Below are 22,471 nucleotides of genomic sequence, written 5' to 3'. Positions count from 1 at the left end.
TCCTTTCAACTATCACTCCTCTGTCAGCAGCGACGCTAGGATGCCTCATAAGCATTCGCTTCCTTACGCTCCTGAGGGCATGAAACGTACGTCTAACATATTACCACTCCATTCTTCCTCTTCCTGTTCCTCTTCCACTCTCTTACTAGCAGCCACAGCTCCAGTACCTCATTGCAAGAAAGGTATGTCGAAAATATAATCACTTCATCCTTCCTCTTTTTCTTCCAGTGTCTCTCTTTCATCTTCAACTGCTTTCCATTCACTACTCTTGATAGCAGCCATTGTCAATATGCCTCACGAACACCGGCCTAGCTCTACTCATAAGGGCAAGAAAGGTACGCCTGACATATAACCGCTCCATTCTTCCGACTCACTCGTTAGGAGGACTCCAGAAGCTCTTTCTCTGCCCCTACTCCCCTCAAAACTAACATATGTCCTCGACCAGCAAAACTTGATTCTCAGGACACCGAGTTACCACCCGGTCAGAGTGGGAACCTGAATGCAAATGAACACGTTCAACCCCGAGTTCCCTACAGGACCTTCAGAGAAAGGTTTCTATCTATGGAACGGCAGCTTCTCTCGCCCTCTGATACCGCCACTGGCTTAGGAAATGGTAATCAACGTGTGTACATACACCAGTGGCAAGATCACTATATGCCAGCAAATGGCCCCGAACTACACAATTCCGCCTCGCCTCCCTGGAGGCTCCTTTGGCTCCATCTTCCCCAGCTATCAGAGAACAACTTCCCCCTAATGATCTCTTCACCCGATACGAATATCTTACTAACAAGCCACTTACAGAACCCATCAACATCATGCCAGGCGATTCCTCTGAGGTGAAGATTGAGTCTGACCATGGCACCAAACGCAAACGTACCGACCGCACCGGCAACTTCTATGATACTCTCAATCTCAGACCTTCCTATCTCCAAACCAGAACCACAAGCGCCATAGAGATGTTCCGAGACATCCAAGAAGGCAAGATACTGGGCACCGAACTCCCATCTACCCACCTCGAAGGCCCCAGCAACTACATGGCATGGTATGTAAACATCAAACTCTCACTACGCCAGCATGGTGTATGGCCGGTCATCTCCGGACTTGAACGTTTGGATGAGGGCCATCCGCTGTACGTGTGGTATGAACGAATGATCTATCATGCCATGACCCTGGTCTGGCTCAGTGTCTCTGATGGGTTCAAGGAGCAGTACCCTCATTTCGGGGAAGCTTTGATGCACGGCGGAGGTCCTGATTTGGATCATTCTGGCGATCCTGGTCTTGCTCTTACTCTCATTGGGGACGTGTGTCGGAATCCGGACTATACACGTGATGGCCGCAATGATTTGACTGAGGATGAAGACGATGATCGTTCGAGGCTATACAGTGATGGTTGGCTAACACAGTGATCCATGGATATCTTCGCCAGATTGAGATACTGATGTTGGGACACTTCATGGCAATGTCCCTGCTTCTACATCCAACCGCCTGCTCACTTCTGCCTTCTCTCTTCCGCGGTATCTTGCCCTAAATTTGCTAGTTATCGAAGTCAACAAATTCAAATGGGGTTTCAATAGCCACCATCCATAAATGATACCCTACGGTTGAAAGCAAACAGTCTTAACGTGTAGCTTCTTACTCTCTCTCCTAGTCAAAATGACAAGACTTAAGCAAGCGGAATGTAGCTGTCGAGAAAGGGCTTCGTATTTAAGGCCGTCTGACGTACATACGGTGTCCATACCATGTCTCTGAATGTAATTTCTACCAGCTCTTAGCGGCTGAAGATGGCCTTAGACTGTTGTGTGAGGAAATGCCCCAGAGAATGTTGACTTGTATCTCTCTGAGCTTTTGGTCTGCTTTCCTTCCTCTCTTCTCGCCCACCCCAACTTTCTTCCTTCATCTTCCAACCACTCTTCTCATCAGTCGCGATGATGTCTTCCAACGCCAAGTCTCACCGTATTAGGAACAAGAAGAAGTGTATGTCTGCATCCTCTCGTTCCATCTTCCTTTTTTCTCATCTAGCAGACCTTGAGATCATCTCCTTGGCATCCACCACCACACAGGATACTGACAATTCTCAACCAGCAGCTTCCATGATGGCTCCTTCCAATGAGCCTCTCAGTCAGCGTGAGTACTAGAATCCATTTCAGAGCTTTGACATCCCAAATCTTCCAACTGTGAAATCACTACAAAGAGCTTGGCTAACAAGCATGAACTATGTCTAGGCATCGAGTCGGCGGCTCTTTCGCCTTCCGCTACTGCATTTACTCCTGCTAGTGCTTTGGGAAAGATCACCGAGAGTGAGTAGCACATCCCCTCCCCCACCCCTAGGCATTGAACAAGGCTTCTTCTAACACATACAAACTCGGCTCAGGCACCAATGCGGAAGGTGACCCTGTCTCTGCCACTTCCTCTACCTCCGCTATTCCGGATGCTCCTGTGAAGTCCACCGAGTGTGAGTACCACATACATTGGAGCGCTGTTATATCCCAACCCCCTTGGCTCCAGTCGTTGCACAGGCTTCTTTCTTTCTCGAAAATTCTTCTAACATATACGATCTGTATCTAGACATCGACTTGGATACTCCGGTCTCCTCTCCTGCTGCCTCACATGGCGATGCAGATGCTGATGCTGATACTTGCTCCAATGTTGCGAATGCTGGTTCTCCTGTTGCCAGTGTTAGGGCTAAGGCTGCTGGTGCTGGTCCCACTGCTGCTGATGCTCGCTCCACTGCTCCTGACGGGAGCAATGCTAACGACGGTAAGTACAAATGTATCCATACATCCAACCCAACGCAAACATCTACCATGTCTAGATCTGGACACTCCTGCCCCTCCAACTGCCCACGCCTTCCAGGACACCAACCCTTTGCTGATGTCAAGAAATCACTAACAAACCACACACAGAGCCCACCCACCCCGGTCCAGCCCACAGCTGCGCCGAGAAGCAAGCAGTCACCATCATTGCCATTGATGCCTTCGTTCAAATGCGTCTTCTCCGCGGGGATGTCATCGAAGTCCTATTGGCTCCTCTGCGAGTCCCCGTTAACGGAACCACCGACTACAAGGTCTGGCGGTCTTCTCTGGCACTCGTCCTTCTCCAGCATGGGGTCTGCAGTGTCGTCGATGGTGACTTTCACCCCCTGCCACTTGGCCATGAACTTCAGTTGTGGTATGTGCACATGATCTATACCGCGTGTGCCTTGATTTGGAACAGCCTCTCGCATGAGGTCAAGAAGGACCGCCACGTCCGCTATTACCTCGATACCAAGCACCCTCGAAAGGTTTTGCAGCTCCTTGCCCGTTCTTTCGGGGATGGACACTGCGAGTACCATGATGGAAACGTGCCTGACGGACTTGAGATGTTTGGTACTTAGTGGTGCGTTGCAGGATCGGGATGCCTAATGCTTGGGAGGATATGGATATGGATGCTGAGGCTGATTAGGCTTTGTTTCCTTGTTGCTGCTTTCAGCGGCACTGGGTTATGTCTCTGCTTCTACTTGACTGTTTCTGTTCCCCGGCTTGTGTCCTGTCTGGCTGCCATGGTATCTGCCTTGGGTGTGCAGGGTTGGTAAATGGCCATATTTGCGGATATCGACGGATGTTTTATTGAGCGGTTCTTCTAACCCCCTAATATTTGCGGGATGCTCCATAGATCTACCTTTCCAGCTCTTGAAGTCAAAATAATGAGATCAATATCCCCGTCGAGTTCATAACTCCAGTAGGCAGCTGTAACAAGTAATTTAATGGCCCCAACGCCCTCTTAGTCTCCCTAGACGTCAGTCCCTCGTTCTGACTTTTTGATCGACTCTTCTTTTCTGCACCCTTCTCATCCTTACATCCTTCCTTCTTCGCCCCCTGTCTTTCTCTTTCCCTAACCCTCCTGGGCAACTATATTCAAGATGCTCATCACGCTTGAACCTTTAGCCTCGCACGGCAGTACCGGTCGTACGTCTGACATCCTGTCATCCTCGTCCATCTCTTCATCCTATCCATCATGCATCCTCATCCGAAAGACCTCAAAGGCCACCATCTCAACATTCCAAGCCAAAGACAGGACTGACCAAAGCCTCAACCCAGAACCTCCTCGCAACATGTATTCACCCACCTCCGATTGTAAGTCCCAAGAAGCATCCAGACAACCTCTTATCGGCAAACCAATCCCAAAGTATCATTCTAATACAAACACACCAGCTTCAGACACCCCGCGAACTTTCACCTCGGCTTCCACCACCGAGTCCGATCTCGTTCTCGGGGAGAAAGCTCCCGCTCTCGAAAAGGAAGTCCAGATCGCCAAGTACATCCATTTCTACATCGAGACCCACGGAACCAGCCCCATCTTGCCAATTGGAATCATCCCTCTGAACCCAAACAAAGGATTCCCCGTCGTCGAAATCCCGACTATCAAGCCTGGCGGATATCGATGGCCTTCCTCCTCCGCCAGCATGGCGTCTACTGCGTACTCACCGATATCCCCCCTTTGCCAGAGTGGCACCCACTGCACCTCTGGTACAACCGCATGGCTGCGGTGGCAGTCACTTTGATCTGGGATAACCTCTCCGGGGAGATGCAAAATGACAGAATTGTACAGCTCTTCGCGTTAAAGAGCGATCCTCGCGAGCTTTGGGAGATGCCCTCCCTTCGCTTTGGAGACTGGAGTGGTGCCTGGTGTCGCGACCCGGGATTTGGTCCCTGGGGGGAGCGCAGTGCTTAGTTGTGCTATGAATTGAAAGAGCTATCGAATCCAAATGCTGGCGATGACTTCATCTGCCAAACGGTGACATTGATGGCCCGTTTTAACTGCGGATTCTTGGTGTTTGTTTTTGAGATTTGGAGATGGAGAGAAGAGATCTCCACTCTGCTTCCTTTAGGGTTGATTTGGCGTGGGATTTAACGTTATTTCTTTGGGATTTACAATGCAGTCGGTTCTTGCCTTTATTTTGTACTTTCGTTCAACTACATGCCCTAGGACTACGGTACACACGCGGACATAAGTTAAGTTAACGTTAGCTCTGGGAATAACTTAACTTACTTGTGCATGTGCCTGTATACGAAACGAAACCAAGAAGTAAACTTATAAGATCTGATATTTGCAAATCCATGCATGCACTTTATACATGATATACAATACCCAACGCCCTACCACGACGCCAACACACTAGATACAAAACAATCCAAAAAAGGCCGCTTATGAGCACAAGGACACAAACACAAGGACAAGGATAGTGACAAATGTCGAGACAAACATCACGTATAAGACTCGACCAGACTAGACTGGACCAAATACAATCAATGAATCAACCAAAACGTAATCCAATCACAATTCCCCACCATGCCTCTCACCACCAGGCCTCTGCGACCCCGGCAGCGCAATAAAACCGCCCATACGCACACGCAAACCAAAGTTAAGAATAATGATAACAACAAGACCAATAGAGACAACCGTCGGACCCCAGCGCTCGTAGTAGACGCGCTTGACGTCGCGGCGCTTGCGGATCTTGTCCACGCGCCAGATGTACAGGAAGAGACTGTAGACTAGGGCACCCGCGGCGAGGATGGTGAAAGCCCAAGAGGAGCTGAGGGTGACGTAGTCAGTGCCGAAGTTTAGGAGGGTTGCGGCGATGCCGCCTAGGATGATGGAGAATTCGAGCCAGGAGAGGAAGGTTCGTTCGGCGGCGAAGTAGACTTTTGGTTCGACGCGGACGGGGACGAAGATTCCTGTTGTTTTGTTAGTTGGATTGGGTTTGGGCTATGGGGTGGGTTGATTGGTAGTTTGGGGGTGACTCACGCTTTCCGGGCGGGGCATGGAAGCGCTGGAAGGTGCGACGGCTACCCATGACGGCGATCCCGCGCTGTTCGGGGGTGGCAGGGATGTTGGGCGCGGCCGGGGGATTATGGCCGTTAGACCCTGTGCAACGGCGTGGCCGGCGCGAGAGAGGTAGTGTTTAGCCAATTGCTGGGCGTAGTAGGCGCCTCCGATGCGGCGAGCCTCTTCTAGTTCGTCGGAGTAAACTGATTCATCATCGGAGTCGTACAGAGGATAATCTTCGTCACCTGGTAGAGGCTGGGCAGCAATGCGCTCTTCGATATCCAGTCCATTTCCATTGGTCTCGAAGAGGCCATTTTGGTGCTCGTTGGCCCCGTACAGAGTGCTCTCCTCTGTTACTGGAGTCTCGTCATCGTCCGAGTCTTCGTCGTTGGCTGAGATAGAGGTGCTCGCCAGCGGTCGGTGGATACCGTATTGACGGGTGACGGGTTTGCGGATGTCGACGTCCATCTGAGGGAACCAGTAGGGAAGCAGGTTGATGCGAGTGGGGAACAAGGTGGCAGTTCCATGAATGAACTTGCTGAATTTAGGAACTGCCTCGACCAAGTGACTGGCAGTCAAGTCCCGAATCCACTGGGGAGGCTCCTGGCCTGCCTGGGTTTGCAATTTGACTTCCAGCACGGCATATGGGAATCTGTCGATGTCCTCAGGAGGCAACTGGGAAAATGGGAAGTCGACTCCAATGTCCGTTCGACGCCAGTTCTTTCCTGCGCGTCGGCGGCCGTCCAGGTTGTCCTCGCGGATCATGGTCAACTCAGTGTCAAGAGAAATTCGAACACGAGCATCGCCTGGCAGCTGGAAGGCTGTACGGTGGTAGAATGTTCGGGTGACAGGTACCAAGCGCCGAGTGATAACCCGGTATTGGATCTCACGCGCCAACTGCTCCAAATCATCAATCTCCGACGCGCTCTTTTTGCCCTCCTTGCGCATCTTGTCAAATATCTGCTCGACCGTCATCCGGCCGTCAAGGTAGGCGTTGACGTGCTTCTCCTTGAGTACGAAACGCGCCTTAACTGACTTCTCTCCAGTCCAGTCCTCGCGATGAGTCTTGCGCTCCACGAAGATCTGGTCGCTTTCCATGCCACCATACCAACGCAGACGAATAGCCTCCGCGCCTTCTGTCTTCTTCAGGCGGCCTTGGTACAGCTCCCAAGTATCCGTGTTATCGTAGTAGATGGAGGAAATAGCTGTGTCCTTCTCCTCAAACTCCTTGTTGGCATTGAAGACCAGAACCGGCAGGTGCTTCAGGATAACCAGCTTCAACTCGGTAATATTGTCCCGGTGCACCCAATACTTCGTGGTTTGACGCACAAAGTTTTGTTGGGTCCCGCCAGCGGCCGCATCACCCTTGACCGGGTTACCCTTGGTTCGGACCAGGTCATACAGCTTGGACAACTTAACCACAAAAGCGTCGTAATTATCCTTGAAGAAAGGCTTGGCTTTCAGGCGCGCAGCGAAAACCGGTTTCAGGTACCATTGCGTCTCTTTCTGGGAGGGCTGTTAGCAGGCTGATTGGATTGACTTGAATTTGAGAGGGAAACGTACATCATGCTTTTTGATAATCTTCTGGAAACCCGTGTAGTTCAATTGAGTGAACTTGGCCAGATCGTGAACGTCGGCAATGATATCACTCAGCGTCTGTTCCAGCTGCAAGAAGTCGCTGTCCGTAGGCGGCGGGCGGGAAGGTCGAGTGCTCGAGCGACGGGTGTCGACCGTGTTCTCCAGCCGGGAGACGACATCATTGACTTCGAGCTCGCTCTCCTGGATGCGATCGACGATCTCCTCGCTCTTGCGCTTCTGGAACAGGAACACCTTCTCCAGCTCGCTCTCGAGCAGGGAGACGAACTGTGTCTCGTCGTCTTCGGTCCATTCTTTGCGGGCGGGTTTGGTGTTATCGGAGGTGGGTTCGTCAACGAAGTCGGTCTTCAGGGCTTTCTTCAGCTCGTCATAGGCAATGTAGTATGGATAGTACTCCTTGATCATGGAAGAGCGGAGATATTCACCGAACCTGCGGAACAATTGGGTTAGTAGGGTATGCTGGGAGTGGAATGTGGACAAGCATCAGGCATTCCCGATAGACACTTACCTCATGATGGGCGAAACGATTGAAAAGGAAGAGAAATTATTCCAAGCTCATGTCGGAAGACAAAAGTGAAAAAGGCAGCAAAAAAAAGAGCAAATGAACCGGAGGGTTGTAGCTCGACTGTCGAAGGCGAAGCCATGTACCGGACTCGGTTAGGTCGATGACTAGCGGGTGACGGGCCCAGTGATACAATGTTCGAGATTCAATGACAACTAGGGTATAACATGGGATACGAATATATAGTTAAAATGTAAAATTTGATTGATCTATGTATCTTGTCTATTCTATCTACTTAGCATCCCAAATATCCCCATATTCCAGCAATGCTACGGAACATCTAAATATACCGTATGGTAACCCTAATACACAGGCAGCTGAGTCATCTCATGACGTTAAACGTTCGGCTTACCTCAGTTCCCTCAGACCACAGCCAATGATGAGACAGAATTCTGCCGATTCTGCCACGCTAACCCGATTGGGTTGCTTCATCAGCCCGTGGTCTGAGCCGGGAACCCCTTCCGTACATACAAGTTTCCGGTTCTCGCCAGCAACCCCACCATTTGGTCAAGGTGTGTTTTCTCAAGCTCTCTGAGAGTATTTCTGACATTGTTAGAAAGAATGGCATCACCGGATTTGCCCAATATGATCTCTAGATCGCGAAAGCGTGCTCGACAATCCTCCCTCGAGTGGCCTTCTTCCAGTTCACCATTACAAGAACCACCTGCGTCTACTCAGCGATCTCGTTATATCTCAGGATTGCAGCCACGCGAACGTGTCGATATGGTACTGGCTGAGCTTAATGATAAGCACCGGTGGACAATCAAGGATCTTCTTTACCACATGGTGCATGCACAACCAGTCAAAAAAAATGGATATTCGACATCGTATCGAGCACAGAAATTGTCTGACGCTATATATGGGCAACCTGAAATTATTGAGCGGCTAGGTAGTGTCTCAAAAGACATATATGCCACTGGTGCATCCGATCTCGTGTCTCGGATACAGACCGAGATTCGAGGGCTGATTAACGGAGATATACTCGGCGAGTTCCAGTCCAATGTGGACCCTAAAGATATGGACATCTCTAGCTTGGCTACGCAGATGCAGAGGAAAGCTCCAGAGCTCTGTGGACTGCTCGTTAGCATCATGACACCTCCAGGAAACCATCGCGATACACCCAAGATCCACCAGGGCAGCATTGTGATGGTCTGTTCAATTCTGGCTTGCGCTTTTGCACCACGGAAAAGCAACAACTTCCCGATGTTGATCGGCTTGTATTTACATGCAATGGGTGTCAAGCGACGTGTGATTAGCTTTCTGGCTGGCCTGGGGATAAACTCAGCATACCAGACTATCATGGACAGACGGAAGGAACTTGCAGAACTAGGACAGGTACTATAACCGCATTTACCGGAGAATAACATGTTCTGGCTGACTTCTTACCCCAAGATGTGTACAGAAACAATTGAAACAGAATGCCCAGGCTTCTCGCAGGAATCTCGTTGTGGCATGGGATAACTTTGACTACAGCCAGACTGTTCGACATCAAACTATTCGTGATCCATCAGAGCATATCTCCGCCACCACTGGCAAGCTTTGTATCGGTCAGTCCATCCCTGCAGGAGGGCTTCTCCGATCTATGTTCCATCCAGAGGTTGCACTGAGTCCTCATGATATCTACATGGCACCAGGCAATCAGGATGATGAGATCTTCCATCAATGTCAGCGCCATTGGATTGCAGAGGCCATTCGCTATACTCATCGGGAGGCAGTAGAGAAACTATTTACTGCGGAAGCGTGCGTCAAACCAGGCCAGATGAAACCGCGAGCCCATCTTATTGACTGGCCTGAATTCCCAGCAGTTAAACGACTGCAAGCGCAGAAGACAATTCACTACAGCCTTGGGCCAATGTTATACAACGAAGGCACGACAGAGGGGACATACAAGGTCATTCAGAATGTCTTTCTGGAGCAACTGGGGGATGATGATGATACAGACCTTGATGGGCTTTTACAACTGGTTTATGGAGATCAGAAAACAGTGTCACTCCTTCGTGCCGTCAAAAAAGAACGTGCGGAGGCTTCTCGTCTTTTCGATCGTTTCAGCTGGATATTGCCAATCCCCGGACTGTTCCACTGGCGTATGAACTACTTGGATATGATCTTTGAGCTCTATGCTGGGACAGACCACCCTACCGTTGAATCGACGATCCATCATAATAAGGTCTGTCTCGGTTGCGTACAGGGACACAAAAGTCCATTCCACCATAAAGAAGAGGTGGCTACTCGCTCATTTGACGCTCGCGTCACGGCCATGTTCTATCAGTTTGTCCCATTAACAGTCAATTTCGCGGATGCTAAAGATGTGGATGATTGGATTCAAAGCCTCGGAAGGGGTCAATTCCTGGACGTTGTGGATCAGATACGCCAGTCTCTGTTCCATTTTAAAGAGCAGCAGTCTAAGGTTCGTGAACGAGAAGGAGAACCAGTCGACTATGAGTTCTCAGCACATGCGAAATTCCTTCAGCAGATGGAGACTTACAAGTCCTTGAAGCTTGCCATCAAACTTGGTGACATTGGAATTATCCAGCGGATCTTTGCACAATGTTGTCTCCTCTTCCCTGGCACAAAGAAAACCCGATATTCTTTCCTCTCCTTGTATATGACATGGCTCACTCAAACCAAAGCAGCTGATCCCGAGCTGCAGACTGCCATTCTTGCCAACGGACTTGTGAATCTACGGGGTGCGGAGGACGGTTGGTTCGAAATTGATCGACTGAATGAGTTCTTCAATCTTCATATGAAGACACTCATGTCGACTCGACGGACCTCAAATCTGGACATCACTACCATGTTCCGTCGAACTGCTCTCACAGCCAGCTACTGTACTGATCTAAAGGAGCTTCTGGAGGCTACCTTTGGAGAATATAGCAATGGGCGACACCAAAATAAGGATGCTAGCCAGGATGTTCGTCATCTAGCTTATCAGATCTCGAAGTGCATCCAAAAGCAACCAAATGGTCGGACAAGAGGCTTTCAACCATGTGATATACTCACAGAAACAATTGGCGAAAAGCTCTTCAAAGCCGTACAGAACTTCAATAGCCTCGTCGTCAACGGACAGTGGGCACAAGAAGTTGATTTTAGCAAGATGACATCGACTCCTATTGCTGTTCTAGATGAGATTGAAGAGAATGACACATGACACTGAATAGCAGGTTGCTGCCGGGACAGCTTTAGCTATACTTCTCTTCATTCCATTGATAATACTCCCACGCTATATTATAAGGTGACTGACACACATTGATGGAATGCATCAGATGGATTGTTCATCATTCTCTACCAGACCTTAGAACCTAGGTCTTCTCCACCCTTCATCACGCGACGCCCATTTCCTGATACCACACCGAGGGCCTTGCGTTTGGGAACTGGAGTTGCCGAAGGAGGAGGCATGTCCATAAAAGCTTGGGATGGCGTGTTAATATCAACCCACGGAGAGATATTCCGAGATGGAGTTGGTTGACTGGTGCTTTCTGGCGTGACTGCAGAAGACCATGTGAGGTTGCTGCATTCACTCATTTGACTAGAGTCATTCGACACACGCTTCCTCTTTGCAGGGGTTTGAATAGTGGCCATAAAGGCTGCTTGATATGCATTCTTCAAGACATCCACAAGACCCTCAGCAAGCTGATTCGACAAAGCCCATATTCCCAATATTGTCTGAAGATCCTTTGCCTGGAAATATTCCCGCTCCGAATAGGTGGCATTTTCAATATATATCGCAAGATGGACATATTGTTCTTCTGCCAGTATGCTTGAGCAATCAGGTATGAACTTCACTCCGTTCAAAGCGCTTGAAAGGACCTCCTTGGACCAATATTTTAACTGGTTGATGATTATCTCGTCCATCTGTCCTGACCTCGGACCGTGCTCAGTATACAGATAACGAGTTGGATCATTGAGCTGATACTCAGGATTGCAGTTGCTGCAGCACCGGTCACGCCGAGGATTACATCTGAACTCTTCAGGTTCATTGAAGTAGTCCAGGAACCGTTTCCGGAGGCATTCTGTAGGCTCATTGGCAAGGAGATACCAAAATTCAGGCAACACAGCACGTCGCTCTTCATGACTTAAGCGTCCACCTTTCTGTGGTCTCTCAGGGTTTGCTTCTTTGACTTCATCATCTGAATCGGCCAGTGGGTTGTCTTCCGCTAGATCATCATTTTCTGTATGAATCTTGCGTTTCACGGCACGTTTCTTGATACGCCCCTGTATCCACTGATCAACGAGAATAACGATCTTTCCATCCTGTCCAAGGCGAGATGCCCGACCACCGCGTTGCCAGAGCGTTGCTGGTTGTAGGTTTTTGGGGAACCGATACATGACAACTTGATCAATATCCTGGAGGTCCACTCCGAGCGCTAGTGCCTCGGTGGTCATGAGGACACGAAGCTTGGATTGCGGTCCGGGTTTCTGAAGCTCTTTGATCATTGCTTCCTTGTCTCCCTTTGCGGTGTCGCTATGGTAGACCTTCACCGTATCCATTGCCTCTTTGAGGGTATAGTTGCAATGTTGAACACTTGCCCCATCTGGTTGCTTGTTATGCTGCAGCCAATACCGACAATTTTCCATGGCAGTATATGCATCATTCTTCGAGTCAAAGAATACCAATGTCTTTGGGATTCGTGACGGTCGTAAAATGGGCTGACAAGGACCATTGTCAAACAGGAAACGCAAGGCCGTTGCCTTCTTATGCGCGCCTTGTGGGATCCAAGCTGTTTGAATGAGCAACTCTGGACGATTGACGGATGTCCGCAAGATTTCAACATCCTTTGGAAACCCAAGTCCCTCAATAACAACGCGCAATGTATTCATATCAAGCGTAGCAGAGCATGCAAACCAGGGGACGCCACTGCCGAATAGACTTCGCAATTGATGCAATCGCGCATAGTCCGTTCGAAAATCTTTGCCCCATTGAGCCACAAGATGAGCTTCGTCTACAACAACCAGAGCCAGCCGGTCTCGGAAACCTGGATGCATAGCAGTTGAACGGAACTTGTCACTGATTGCAAGCTCTGGACTCACGAGGACATGTGTGAACTTGCCCGCTTGTACCCTGTCAAGAAGTTCGGATGAGAATGTTTCCCTGTTTAGGAAACAAGGTCGCCCTCCAATGTTCTCGATGTAATTGGTCTGCTCAACGCCAATTTGATTCAATGGAAGCACAACAAGGGTGATAGACTTATCAAGCAAGAGTGACACTGCTTGCAATATCATACTCTTCCCAAATGACGTCTTCGCAATCAGGATAAGGTCCTTTCTCAGGTAGATCAATTGTCTCAATGCTTGCAACTGACCCGCACGTGGATAATAGGGATACAGCTCTCGAATTGCTTGTCTGATGGCTTGGTCCTGTTCATCCTTACGCTTCTCAGACGCATCGCGAATCAGTTTCTGCGCTTGAAGAACTGAATTCTTCTCAACTTGTTGTTTCTCCAGCAAGACAGTTGCGCCCTCATTCTCGTACTCCACTCCCAATTCAATAGGCTCTCCAGCCTTTGAAGAAGGTCGATTATTCTCAGAGGCCAACCAGTTATCCAACTGTGTCTGTCCATTTCCGGGGTCGTTCAGTTTCGCGTTATATTTCCGAGGAGGCTTCCGTCGTGATGGGCGTCGATCTGGCATCGTGAGGCGGGTTTGGAGTCAATTCTCACGCGATAGAGTTAATATTGTGGATCAGATGTAGCCACTATACATTAAAATATGTCAATATATGCTTCATGGAGGTTTTGGCGGAATACTTGGGGCATATAATGGCTTTGACAGCTTAAGAAAGGGTTCCTTCGGGTATTTTAAGGACATATTTCTCACCCACCTTTCCAGTTATACATACAATTTTGGTGTCAATGGGTTCAGCTCAGAAAGATGCAGAAGACATCGTCGCCCGATTCTTAATATTCGCGTGGGTGCGCGAGAAACTTGGAAATATTGAAAGACGCGCCTGGAAACTTCGCCATATAAACACGGGCAAAAACCCCGGAAACTTGTATGGTACCACCAAATTCCCAGCTCAGACGTTCCCCAAAAAAGGTGTGTCAGCATCGCTGGAAACAGCAGGCGGTGGATGGCCAAATTCACCGCCTTTTTGGGGGCGGCTGAGGTAACTGAGGTAACGTTCGGCCAGTCACGGGCGCACGTGCGCGGCCAGTATCAGTTGTTTACCTCTTAACTGTTAACGTTAGTCTCTGTCTACTCGAGTCATGCAACTCAACTTTTTTATATAAAAATAAATTACCTCTTTCACTCTCTCTATGTCACTAGTATATACTCTATCCAAGAGCCCCAAATACTAAACCAGCCACTTAAACTCTCCCTTGCTAGCATACCTTCAAGTTCGTATCCTTGCAGGACCCAGGATCGAGGCATCTGCAGCCAGGCGATCCCAGCCCCGCACCGTCGCTCGCGCCTACAGTACGTGCATGGTGATTCGTGGCCAAGTTGCACACACTCTACGTACATGCATGAGGTTAGGATCAGGTGGTTGATATGACGAATAGTTTCATATTTATAACTATATTTATCCGGTCTTTATGTTGGAGTCAGGTTTGGTATGTGTACAGTTGAACGTGGAAAGATATATACCGCCGAGAACCGCGCGAGCCATCACTAGTATGGCATCTAATATAGTGGGGAACTCGAGTGAGAACAAGTCTCATAGCATTATTCATACTAATTTGTAGAACTAAATAACAAACGCCAGACACCCTCAAGCGGTCAGGGATGACATGCAGCCTAATCATCGCATCATGGTATCATCGCGGGCACCTAGGACATGCTCATCGCCGCCCGACGAATACTGCGGCGAGGACCTTCACCAAACACATTCACAGAGCCCTCCGTCTCCAGGGCGCGCACCACATCAGTGAATTGGTTGTGGTCGAGCTTGTTGTCGCTCTGTTCGCTAATGTCCCGGAAGAGGTCCGTCCAGCGAACGGAGCCACCAGTCACACCACCTCGCTCGTCGAGGCGGGACAGTACGGCCTTCTTCAGGTCCTCGCGTAGACGGCGGTCGGCAGAACTGGTACCCTCAGTCAAGAGACCCATGTCGATGAGACCGGTGCGGGCATCGGTGGCCGCTTGCTTGATGGCGGAGCGGATGAGGCGGACGGCCTCCTCGACATCACCGGCGGTGACTTCCGGAGACAGGCGCATGCGGGCGTGGGCTTCGGACAATCGAATCATGGACTCTAGTTGACGCGTGGTGGCGGTGATACGGCGCTCTTGGGCACGGATATCGTCACCCAGCTGGCGCATAGCAACGTAGGCCTCGACGAGAGCAGAACCGGCGGCAGGGGTGATCACGGGGTGGCAGTTGGTCTTGGCATATGTAATGTAGGCTGTAAGGAATTCGACGGGCTATATAGAGTATTAGAGGGTTGAGTCATGGATGGGACGGAAAGTCAACTTACCAAAATCTCCTCAGAGCTGGCGTTTTCGGGGTTGTCCTCCAGATACATGCCAACCAAGTGCTTGGCTAGGCGACGATCTTCCGTCTCATCCACGCGGTCAAGGACCAGGTACACCAAGTCGAAACGAGAAAGCAGAGTAGGCGGTAGATCGATATTCTGAGGGACAGCGAGTTTAGGGTTGTACCTACTGCCGATGGGATTGGCAGAGGCCAGGATGGATGTTCGGGCGTTTAAGGTAGTAATAATACCGGCTTTGGCGATAGACACGGTCTGCTGTTCCATGACTTCGTGAAGGACGGACCGCGTGGCCTCGTTCATCTTGTCAAACTCATCAATACAGCAAACACCACCATCAGACAGAACCAAAGCACCGGATTCCAGAACCATTTGACGGGTCTCAGGGTCACGGGTGACATAGGCAGTCAGACCGACAGCCGAAGAACCCTTACCACTGGTGTAGACACCACGTGGGGCAATCTTATGAACGTAGCGCAGCAGCTGCGACTTGGATGTCGAAGGGTCACCGCAGAGAAGCACGTTAATGTCGCCACGGTAGCGCGGGTTACCTCCCTTTTGGAAGGTCTTGTTTGTACCTCCGAACATTTGGAGTAGAATACCCTTCTTCACGTCATCCATTTCGTAGACACTGGGAGCCAGAGAACGAGACAGAAGCTCGTAAATATCGGGACGGGACGCGGTTCTCTTGATCTTTGCTTCTTCTTCAGCTGAGATATGGCGACCCTGCTCGGCATCGGCTGCCTGCTCAGACATCTCTTGTTCAACAGTGGACATGTCAATGCCCATCTTCTTACGGTCAACCTTTTGCACGTGAAGAACATCGATATAGGTCTTGAAGAGGGCTTTCTGAGATCTCTGGCGAGCACTGACGCGCATAGGGTTGCAGCGGAAGATACCAGTGACCTCCACACGATCACCAGCTTTGCAGATGTCAACCAACTCATCGTAGACACATAGAGACACTGAATGAGGAGTCTGTCCATCGGGGATGTTGTCTGGGGTCTCCTGAAGCTTGATGACTTGCTTGTCGGAGAATGAACAACGGTTATGAAGGAGCTGCATGGAGTTCTTCTCCTTACAGGAGTCGCGCGGGCAGACCGTGGGCTCGGTAATCTTGCCACGGTCAATGTCGACTTGAACACCATAGCTACAGGCGCTGCAGCGGAAGAAAGCCTCTTTCATGTCAGGGATAATGGGAGTAGCACGAATGACCAAACCCTTGATGCTGACCAGCTTGTCCATATCAGCAGGGTCGAGATCTCGCATGTTCACAGTCTCATCCAAGCCAAAGGGAAGCACCTTGAAGGTCATTGCCTCTACTTCGCCGACCAGATCAGGCACATCTGCAGTTGGCACAACACCGTCCGAGGTGAGGATAGACTGGCCTCGTCGGTCACGGCCATGAGCTCCCCGCTGAGCCTCTGTTCGCAGAACATCCATCTCCTTAAGGGCCAAATCGACCATGACATCCTTCACAGTCTGATCCATCAGTGGGATGATTTCTTGTGGGTATGCAGCAAGCTGGTGCCATAACTTGCGAGTCAGAGGGTATGCCTTGAGGTTTGCAATATCGAGGTTAAAGGTCGTCACACCAAGTCGTCGGAGGTCGTTCAGCATGGTGATATACTCGCGTCTCTCAGCTGCCCCACCCATAATTCTGGTCTCATCTTCAGTTGCGCCGTCAGCCCAAAGACGGTACTTTGTGGCGAAATTATACAAGAAGTTCTTAAATGCTGACATGGAATCCTGGATCGAGATGTTGGTACCCCAGATCACACGGGTCGAGTTACCAGCCATGGCCTCGGCCTCGGAAGTGCCGGGGTTAATATTCGAGAAAGTGGCATCGGAGCGGGGGAGAGGTTCGCCTGCCGCAGGCATTCCATTGCCATCGACAAACAGACGATTGCGGCGAGTGGGAGTAGATCCAAAGCCACCAGAGTGCAAATCACTGCGACGAGGAGCTCCACGTCGGCCCTGACCTCCCGGAGACACAAACAACCCACTGCTGGTGCTCACGGCATCGGAGCGAATGTCTGAGCGAATATCTGATCGGCCGAAGCCGCGGGTTGGGCTGGAACTTGGGATGTAATTAATTGGGGAAGAGTCTGATAAGGGTTAGCAATTTGATGACCAAACGAGAAAGACTGGTGCGGCATAAAAATTTCATACCTCTCACACCCGTATTTCCTCGCGGGGTTCTTTCTCCATCGTCCACCGTTGAGCTGGCATCTGCCATCCGCTCATCAGGAGTCTCAGCATTGTTGTTTCCCTTGGTAGGGGATGATTGGAAGAAAATTGGTGATGAAGAAGGGGCGACACCTTCGGCCATTAGCCGTCTCGAAGCACGGGGGGTGGCTTGAAAAGTTGGACTGCTAGGGGGCTCCTGTCTAGATGAAGAAGTAGGCGACGAAGCATTTTTGGAGGAACGACCCCTCCGTCGTTGTGCTGGTGACGACATCGCGGGTATGAATTCAGGCGTTGGTGGATGGTGATGGTTGGGTAAGGGAAGAAAGGGAGAGCAAAAAGCTGTGGGCGGAACGCGCTTTCTGCCGACGCGATGGGCGCGTTAAGTGGTTTCCCGATTGGGACGACGTGTGCTTGTGTCCCAGCCACATCACCTGATGGTAACACGTGATGTGTTTACCTTGGTGTGGCTGACGTATCTTCACTCGTTTCTGCACCGCCACCCCCGAAGCCGCACCACCAATCACCGCTCTTGCCCTGGTAGCTTCATTGTAGATGTGACTGAGACCTCATTTGTTACTACCCGAGTATGTACTTTCCCCTAATTGTGGCGTTTGGGTTGCACAAAGCAGGCTTGCTTCTTCGCTTTGATCCAATCTCCCTGCAGCCGCTGTGACTTGTTTGGCTGTTTCACCTAGCGCCTGATGTCATTCTATTTCCGATCGGCGCTTTCACGATCCCTCCAATCCCTGTTCGCCATCCCGAATTCTTGAACCCAAGCTCAATCTTCACGCCACTCGTGTCATTGTTGAACAGTAAATACGACATCCTGTCTGGCTCTTCAAACCCCACTACTGATCCCACCGGCGCCTTGTTAGTCCCTTCAGGTGGATTCCCTTTGTTATTTTTTTCCCTTATCAGCTCTTGTGGAAATTTCCTAGCCGACAGGATATTGCTCTCTTAACATCTCCGGAAAACTCGTTATGCTACTTGCAGTGAACTCTTCTGAACCCCCTTCAGTGTCCTAACTGCCCTTGCTCTACCTTTGTTTGATCGGCACTACCCGAGCTGATCGTCATGGTCTCGGGTTTGGAAGAAGCGCTGGAGCACAGTGGTGGTGGCCATGGCCGAACGGCAGAGGGTGTCTCGATTTCAACCTTCTTGGCCTCGCTGGCGACGGCCATTGTGGTTTTTGTTGTCGAATTCTTGCTCTTCCTCCTGCTAAAAGGCAAACTTACTCGCATATAGTAAGTACAACCATCCCCAACGAAAGGAAGCTTGCTCACCGAAATCTGTGTCCAGCCAACCTCGAACCTATTTGGTACCAGATAGAGAACGGACCAAACCATCTCCACCAGGCCTATTTCACTGGGTTGGCCCTGTCTTCCGTACCTCCAGTTCCGAATTTATCCAGAAATGTGGGCTAGATGCATACTTCTTCCTGCGCTATCTGCGTATGCTGCTGAAGATCTTCCTCCCCCTGGGATTTCTGATTCTGCCAGTTCTACTTCCGATCAATCGCGCCGGCGGCAAAGGTACATCTTTTAAGAATGGCACTGCTGGTGATCGATGGAGTGTTACTGGCCTGGACCAGTTGGCATGGGGAAATGTCACACCTCAACACACGAACCGATATTGGGCCCATCTGGTGATGGCTTTCATTGTCATCATTTACGTCTGTGCCGTCTTCTTTGATGAGCTTCGGGGCTTTATTCGTCTGCGACAGGCCTACCTGACTTCTCCTCAACATCGACTCCGTGCTTCTGCGACCACTGTGCTGGTCACTTCCATCCCGCCAGATTGGCTTGATATGGATGCGCTTGATAGACTGTTCGACGTTTTTCCCGGGGGCGTGAGGAACATTTGGATCAATCGGAACTTTGACGACCTGAATGAGAAAGTGAAGATGCGGAACAAACTTGCCCTTAAACTTGAAAGTGCCGAGACCGACCTGATCTCGAAATGCAAAGAGGCACAACTCAAGACGGTAAAGGCTGAGGCAAAGAAAGCCGGGAAGAGCACAACGCATGCGGAGAAACAAGAGAAAAAAGCGGCCGACAAACGGGCGTCCAAAATCGCCATGGGCCCGGGTGTCAGCACTGGCAATCCTCACGATCCCCACACGTTACAAGAAATGCTCCACGGGCCAGCAGACGGACACGCCAAAAGATCCGAGGATGGACCTCGACGAGTATTTGACCCTGCGTTTGCAGCCGCTGGAGCAGTTGGCCAAGGTGTGGGGAAACTGGGCAAATCTGTGCTTGGGGGTTTCAAAAAAGCTGAGAATGGGTTCGAGGGGACTTTGTCTCAGACCCGAGGCTTCGTTGCCACCACAGACGACATTCTCCCGCCCCGTGGGAACACACCTCCAGGCACCGATCATGCTGTCTCCGGCAAGAAGTCTTCTGGGGAGTCACTTCGATCTCAGCAGCAGCCAGAAACCCCCGACCCGGGTCGTACCGACACCAAGTCTCGCGATAAAGCATCATTAAAACCACCATTTTGGAGACGAATGTCATCTCATACGAAATCCCAGGGTACGCCGGAACCTGATGAATATCCACTGACCGCACCTGACACTCCTGCTACCGATGCATTTCCCCGTGGTTCTGTCAACGCCGCTAATGACGAAAAAGACAAATCAGATGTCAAAAAAAGGAGACAAAGTGGAAGAGGAAGAATACCCTCTCGCCTACAATGAAGATTTCGACAATGAGGACTATGGAGAGCCACTGTGGAAGGAATACATTCGACCCAAGGATCGGGATACAATGCGTCTGCCCATTTTTGGCTGGAGTTGGATGCCCTCTATCTGGCTTCTTGGCAAAAAGGTTGACACTATCGATTATTGCCGCAAAGAGCTCGCTCGTCTGAACCTGGAAATCGAGATCGATCAGCAGCATCCTGAGCGGTTCCCTCTAATGAACTCGGCTTTCGTCCAATTCAATCACCAGGTTGCTGCCCACATGGCCTGTCAAGCTGTCAGCCATCACCTCCCAAAGCAGATGGCACCCCGAGTCGTTGAAATCTCCCCCGATGATGTCATTTGGGATAATATGTCCATCAAATGGTGGGAACGCTATCTTCGCACCTTTGGAATTGTAACTCTGGTGTGTGCAATGGTTGTTGGTTGGGCCTTCCCTGTTGCTTTTACTGGTCTGCTCTCACAACTTTCATATCTCGAGGGTGCATTCACATGGCTGGCTTGGCTTGGCAAGCTACCAGACTGGTTTATTTCTGCTGTCCAGGGCATTCTTCCCGCGCTGTGTTTGGCTATCCTGATGGCACTTCTTCCCCTCATTCTCCGCTTCCTGAGTCGTACGCAGGGTCTCTTCACGGGCATGTCTATCGAACTAACTGTACAAAACTACTACTTTGCCTTCCTTTTTGTACAGCTGTTCTTGGTTGTTACCATCGCCTCGAGTTTCTCAACAGTCATCGAGAATATCACTGACGTGACGAGCTGGCCGGAACTCTTGGCTTCGAACATCCCCAAGTCCAGTAACTACTTCTTCTCTTACATGATTCTGCAAGCCATGTCTGTGAGCGCTGGTGCTCTTGTGCAAATCTTTGGCCTGGTGAGCTGGTTCATTCTGGCACCCATTCTGGATTCAACTGCCCGGAAGAAGTGGGCTCGAACGACCAACCTCAATCAGATGCAATGGGGCACGTTCTTCCCAGTCTATACCACACTGGCTTCCATTGGTAAGTCATATCTCTTGCTGCTTTACTAAGCAGCTCGTCTGACATTCTCACAGGGTTAATCTACTCAGTCATTGCGCCTCTGATCTTGGTTTTCAACATCATCACCTTCAGCCTTTTCTGGTTCGTCTATCGGTATAACACACTCTACGTCACCAAATTCCGCTTCGACACCGGCGGTCTTCTATTCCCTCGAGCAATCAATCAATTATTCACTGGACTATATGTGATGGAGGTCTGCTTGATTGGCTTGTTCTTCTTGGTTCGGGATGAAAAAGATAACGTTGCTTGCAAGGGGCAGGCTATTTGCATGATTGTGATCCTGGTCTTGACCGCTGGATACCAAATCCTCCTCAATGACGCCTTCAGTCCGCTGATTCGATATCTACCGATCACCTTGGAGGAGGCTGCTATCAAACGCGATGATGAGTTCCGCCGTGCTCAGCACGCTCGCCTCGGACTTGCCATTGATGACGATGAGGTGAATGATGTTGAACACGCCCTCGCAGAGGAGGAACGCCGAGAGCGCCAACAAGGACAAGATGCTCGGGATATCGAGCTGAAACCCTTGGAGACCAGTGGCCTAGACCAGAAGCGACAGGATTCTGGCAGTCTCTTTCCAACGTCCAAGCTTGAGCACAAACGTCCATCGTGGGCAACCAATGCATCCAGACGACGATCTAAGTATTTCGGGCTCAACCCACCAAGCTCAACACCAACCATCCGAGCTATGCGAGAGAAGATGGCTCTCGACACCGAAAATCAGGGACCTGCCCCAAACACAGTTGGCCAAGCCCTCTTTGCTGGTATACATGATGAACTGGAGGATCTCACGCCCGACGAGCGCGATCAGCTGGTGCAGCGCGCCTTCCAACACGAAGCACTTCGCGCCAAGCGGCCGGTTATCTGGATTCCACGCGATGATCTGGGTGTCAGTGACGATGAGGTTTATCGTACTCAGCGGTTCAGCAAACACGTCTGGGTCAGCAACGAATACCAGGCGCTGGACGCCAAGTGTCGGACGATATTCAGTCGCAGTCCTCCAGATTTCTCCGAGGTGGATTTGATTCAACTGTGATGTGATGTGATTTTGTACATTGTTTCTTTTAGCCATTGCCTAGCATTTTCAAGCGTCGCATTCAGTCATAGACATCCAATGTCTGTCCTCTCGGTTCTCTTTCGAGTCCAACTT

General features: G+C 50.4%; 6 protein-coding genes across 6 annotated transcripts; 4 read left to right on the top strand and 2 right to left on the bottom strand.

The window, feature by feature from the left end:
* Positions 1-815: 815 nt before the first annotated feature.
* N7446_006443 (uncharacterized protein) lies at positions 816-1,406 on the top strand (the record flags this gene model as incomplete). Its single annotated transcript, XM_058515191.1, has 1 exon — positions 816-1,406. The coding sequence occupies one exon, from the start codon at positions 816-818 to the stop codon at positions 1,404-1,406; it is 591 nt and encodes a 196-aa protein (XP_058372369.1).
* A 519-nt stretch (positions 1,407-1,925) lies between these two features.
* Positions 1,926-3,373, top strand: N7446_006442 (uncharacterized protein; the record flags this gene model as incomplete). The annotated part of the gene is made up of 6 exons (XM_058515190.1): positions 1,926-1,974; positions 2,023-2,124; positions 2,223-2,297; positions 2,372-2,452; positions 2,566-2,757; positions 2,904-3,373. 6 exons carry the CDS (start codon positions 1,926-1,928, stop codon positions 3,371-3,373), a joined length of 969 nt encoding a protein of 322 aa, XP_058372368.1.
* A 525-nt stretch (positions 3,374-3,898) lies between these two features.
* N7446_006441 (uncharacterized protein) lies at positions 3,899-4,540 on the top strand (the record flags this gene model as incomplete). The annotated part of the gene is made up of 2 exons (XM_058515189.1): positions 3,899-4,112; positions 4,191-4,540. The coding sequence occupies 2 exons, from the start codon at positions 3,899-3,901 to the stop codon at positions 4,538-4,540; spliced, it is 564 nt and encodes a 187-aa protein (XP_058372367.1).
* Positions 4,541-5,253: 713 nt separating this feature from the next.
* vtc4 (putative vacuolar transporter chaperone (Vtc4)) lies at positions 5,254-8,013 on the bottom strand. The gene is made up of 4 exons (XM_058515188.1): positions 7,910-8,013; positions 7,369-7,831; positions 5,781-7,311; positions 5,254-5,714 (listed from the first exon to the last, which is right to left on the bottom strand). The coding sequence occupies exons 1-4, from the start codon at positions 7,912-7,914 to the stop codon at positions 5,314-5,316; spliced, it is 2,400 nt and encodes a 799-aa protein (XP_058372366.1). The 5' UTR covers positions 7,915-8,013; the 3' UTR covers positions 5,254-5,313.
* A 6,718-nt stretch (positions 8,014-14,731) lies between these two features.
* Positions 14,732-17,851, bottom strand: N7446_006439 (MCM DNA helicase complex subunit MCM4; the record flags this gene model as incomplete). The annotated part of the gene is made up of 3 exons (XM_058515187.1): positions 14,732-15,322; positions 15,376-17,498; positions 17,563-17,851. The coding sequence occupies 3 exons, from the start codon at positions 17,849-17,851 to the stop codon at positions 14,732-14,734; spliced, it is 3,003 nt and encodes a 1,000-aa protein (XP_058372365.1).
* Positions 17,852-18,654: 803 nt separating this feature from the next.
* N7446_006438 (putative DUF221 domain protein) lies at positions 18,655-22,357 on the top strand (the record flags this gene model as incomplete). The annotated part of the gene is made up of 4 exons (XM_058515186.1): positions 18,655-18,824; positions 18,880-20,183; positions 20,236-21,282; positions 21,336-22,357. 4 exons carry the CDS (start codon positions 18,655-18,657, stop codon positions 22,355-22,357), a joined length of 3,543 nt encoding a protein of 1,180 aa, XP_058372364.1.
* Between the last annotated feature and the right edge of the window lie 114 nt (positions 22,358-22,471).

The sequence above is a fragment of the Penicillium canescens genome (genome assembly GCF_028828765.1).
Source record: "Penicillium canescens strain IBT 15451 chromosome Unknown utg000004l_segment0_segment0, whole genome shotgun sequence".
Classification (NCBI taxonomy): Eukaryota; Fungi; Ascomycota; class Eurotiomycetes; order Eurotiales; family Aspergillaceae; genus Penicillium; species Penicillium canescens.
This window is presented reverse-complemented; position numbering and strand designations above follow the sequence as displayed.

Excerpts from the sequence above, each read along its gene's own strand:
- vtc4 (XM_058515188.1), bottom strand. Across the intron at positions 7,312-7,368 it reads AGATTATCAAAAAGCATGAT|AAAGAGACGCAATGGTACCT; the intron begins GTACGTTTCCCT and ends CAGCCCTCCCAG. Across the intron at positions 5,715-5,780 it reads GCCCCGCCCGGAAAGCGTGA|GAATCTTCGTCCCCGTCCGC; the intron begins GTCACCCCCAAA and ends ACAAAACAACAG.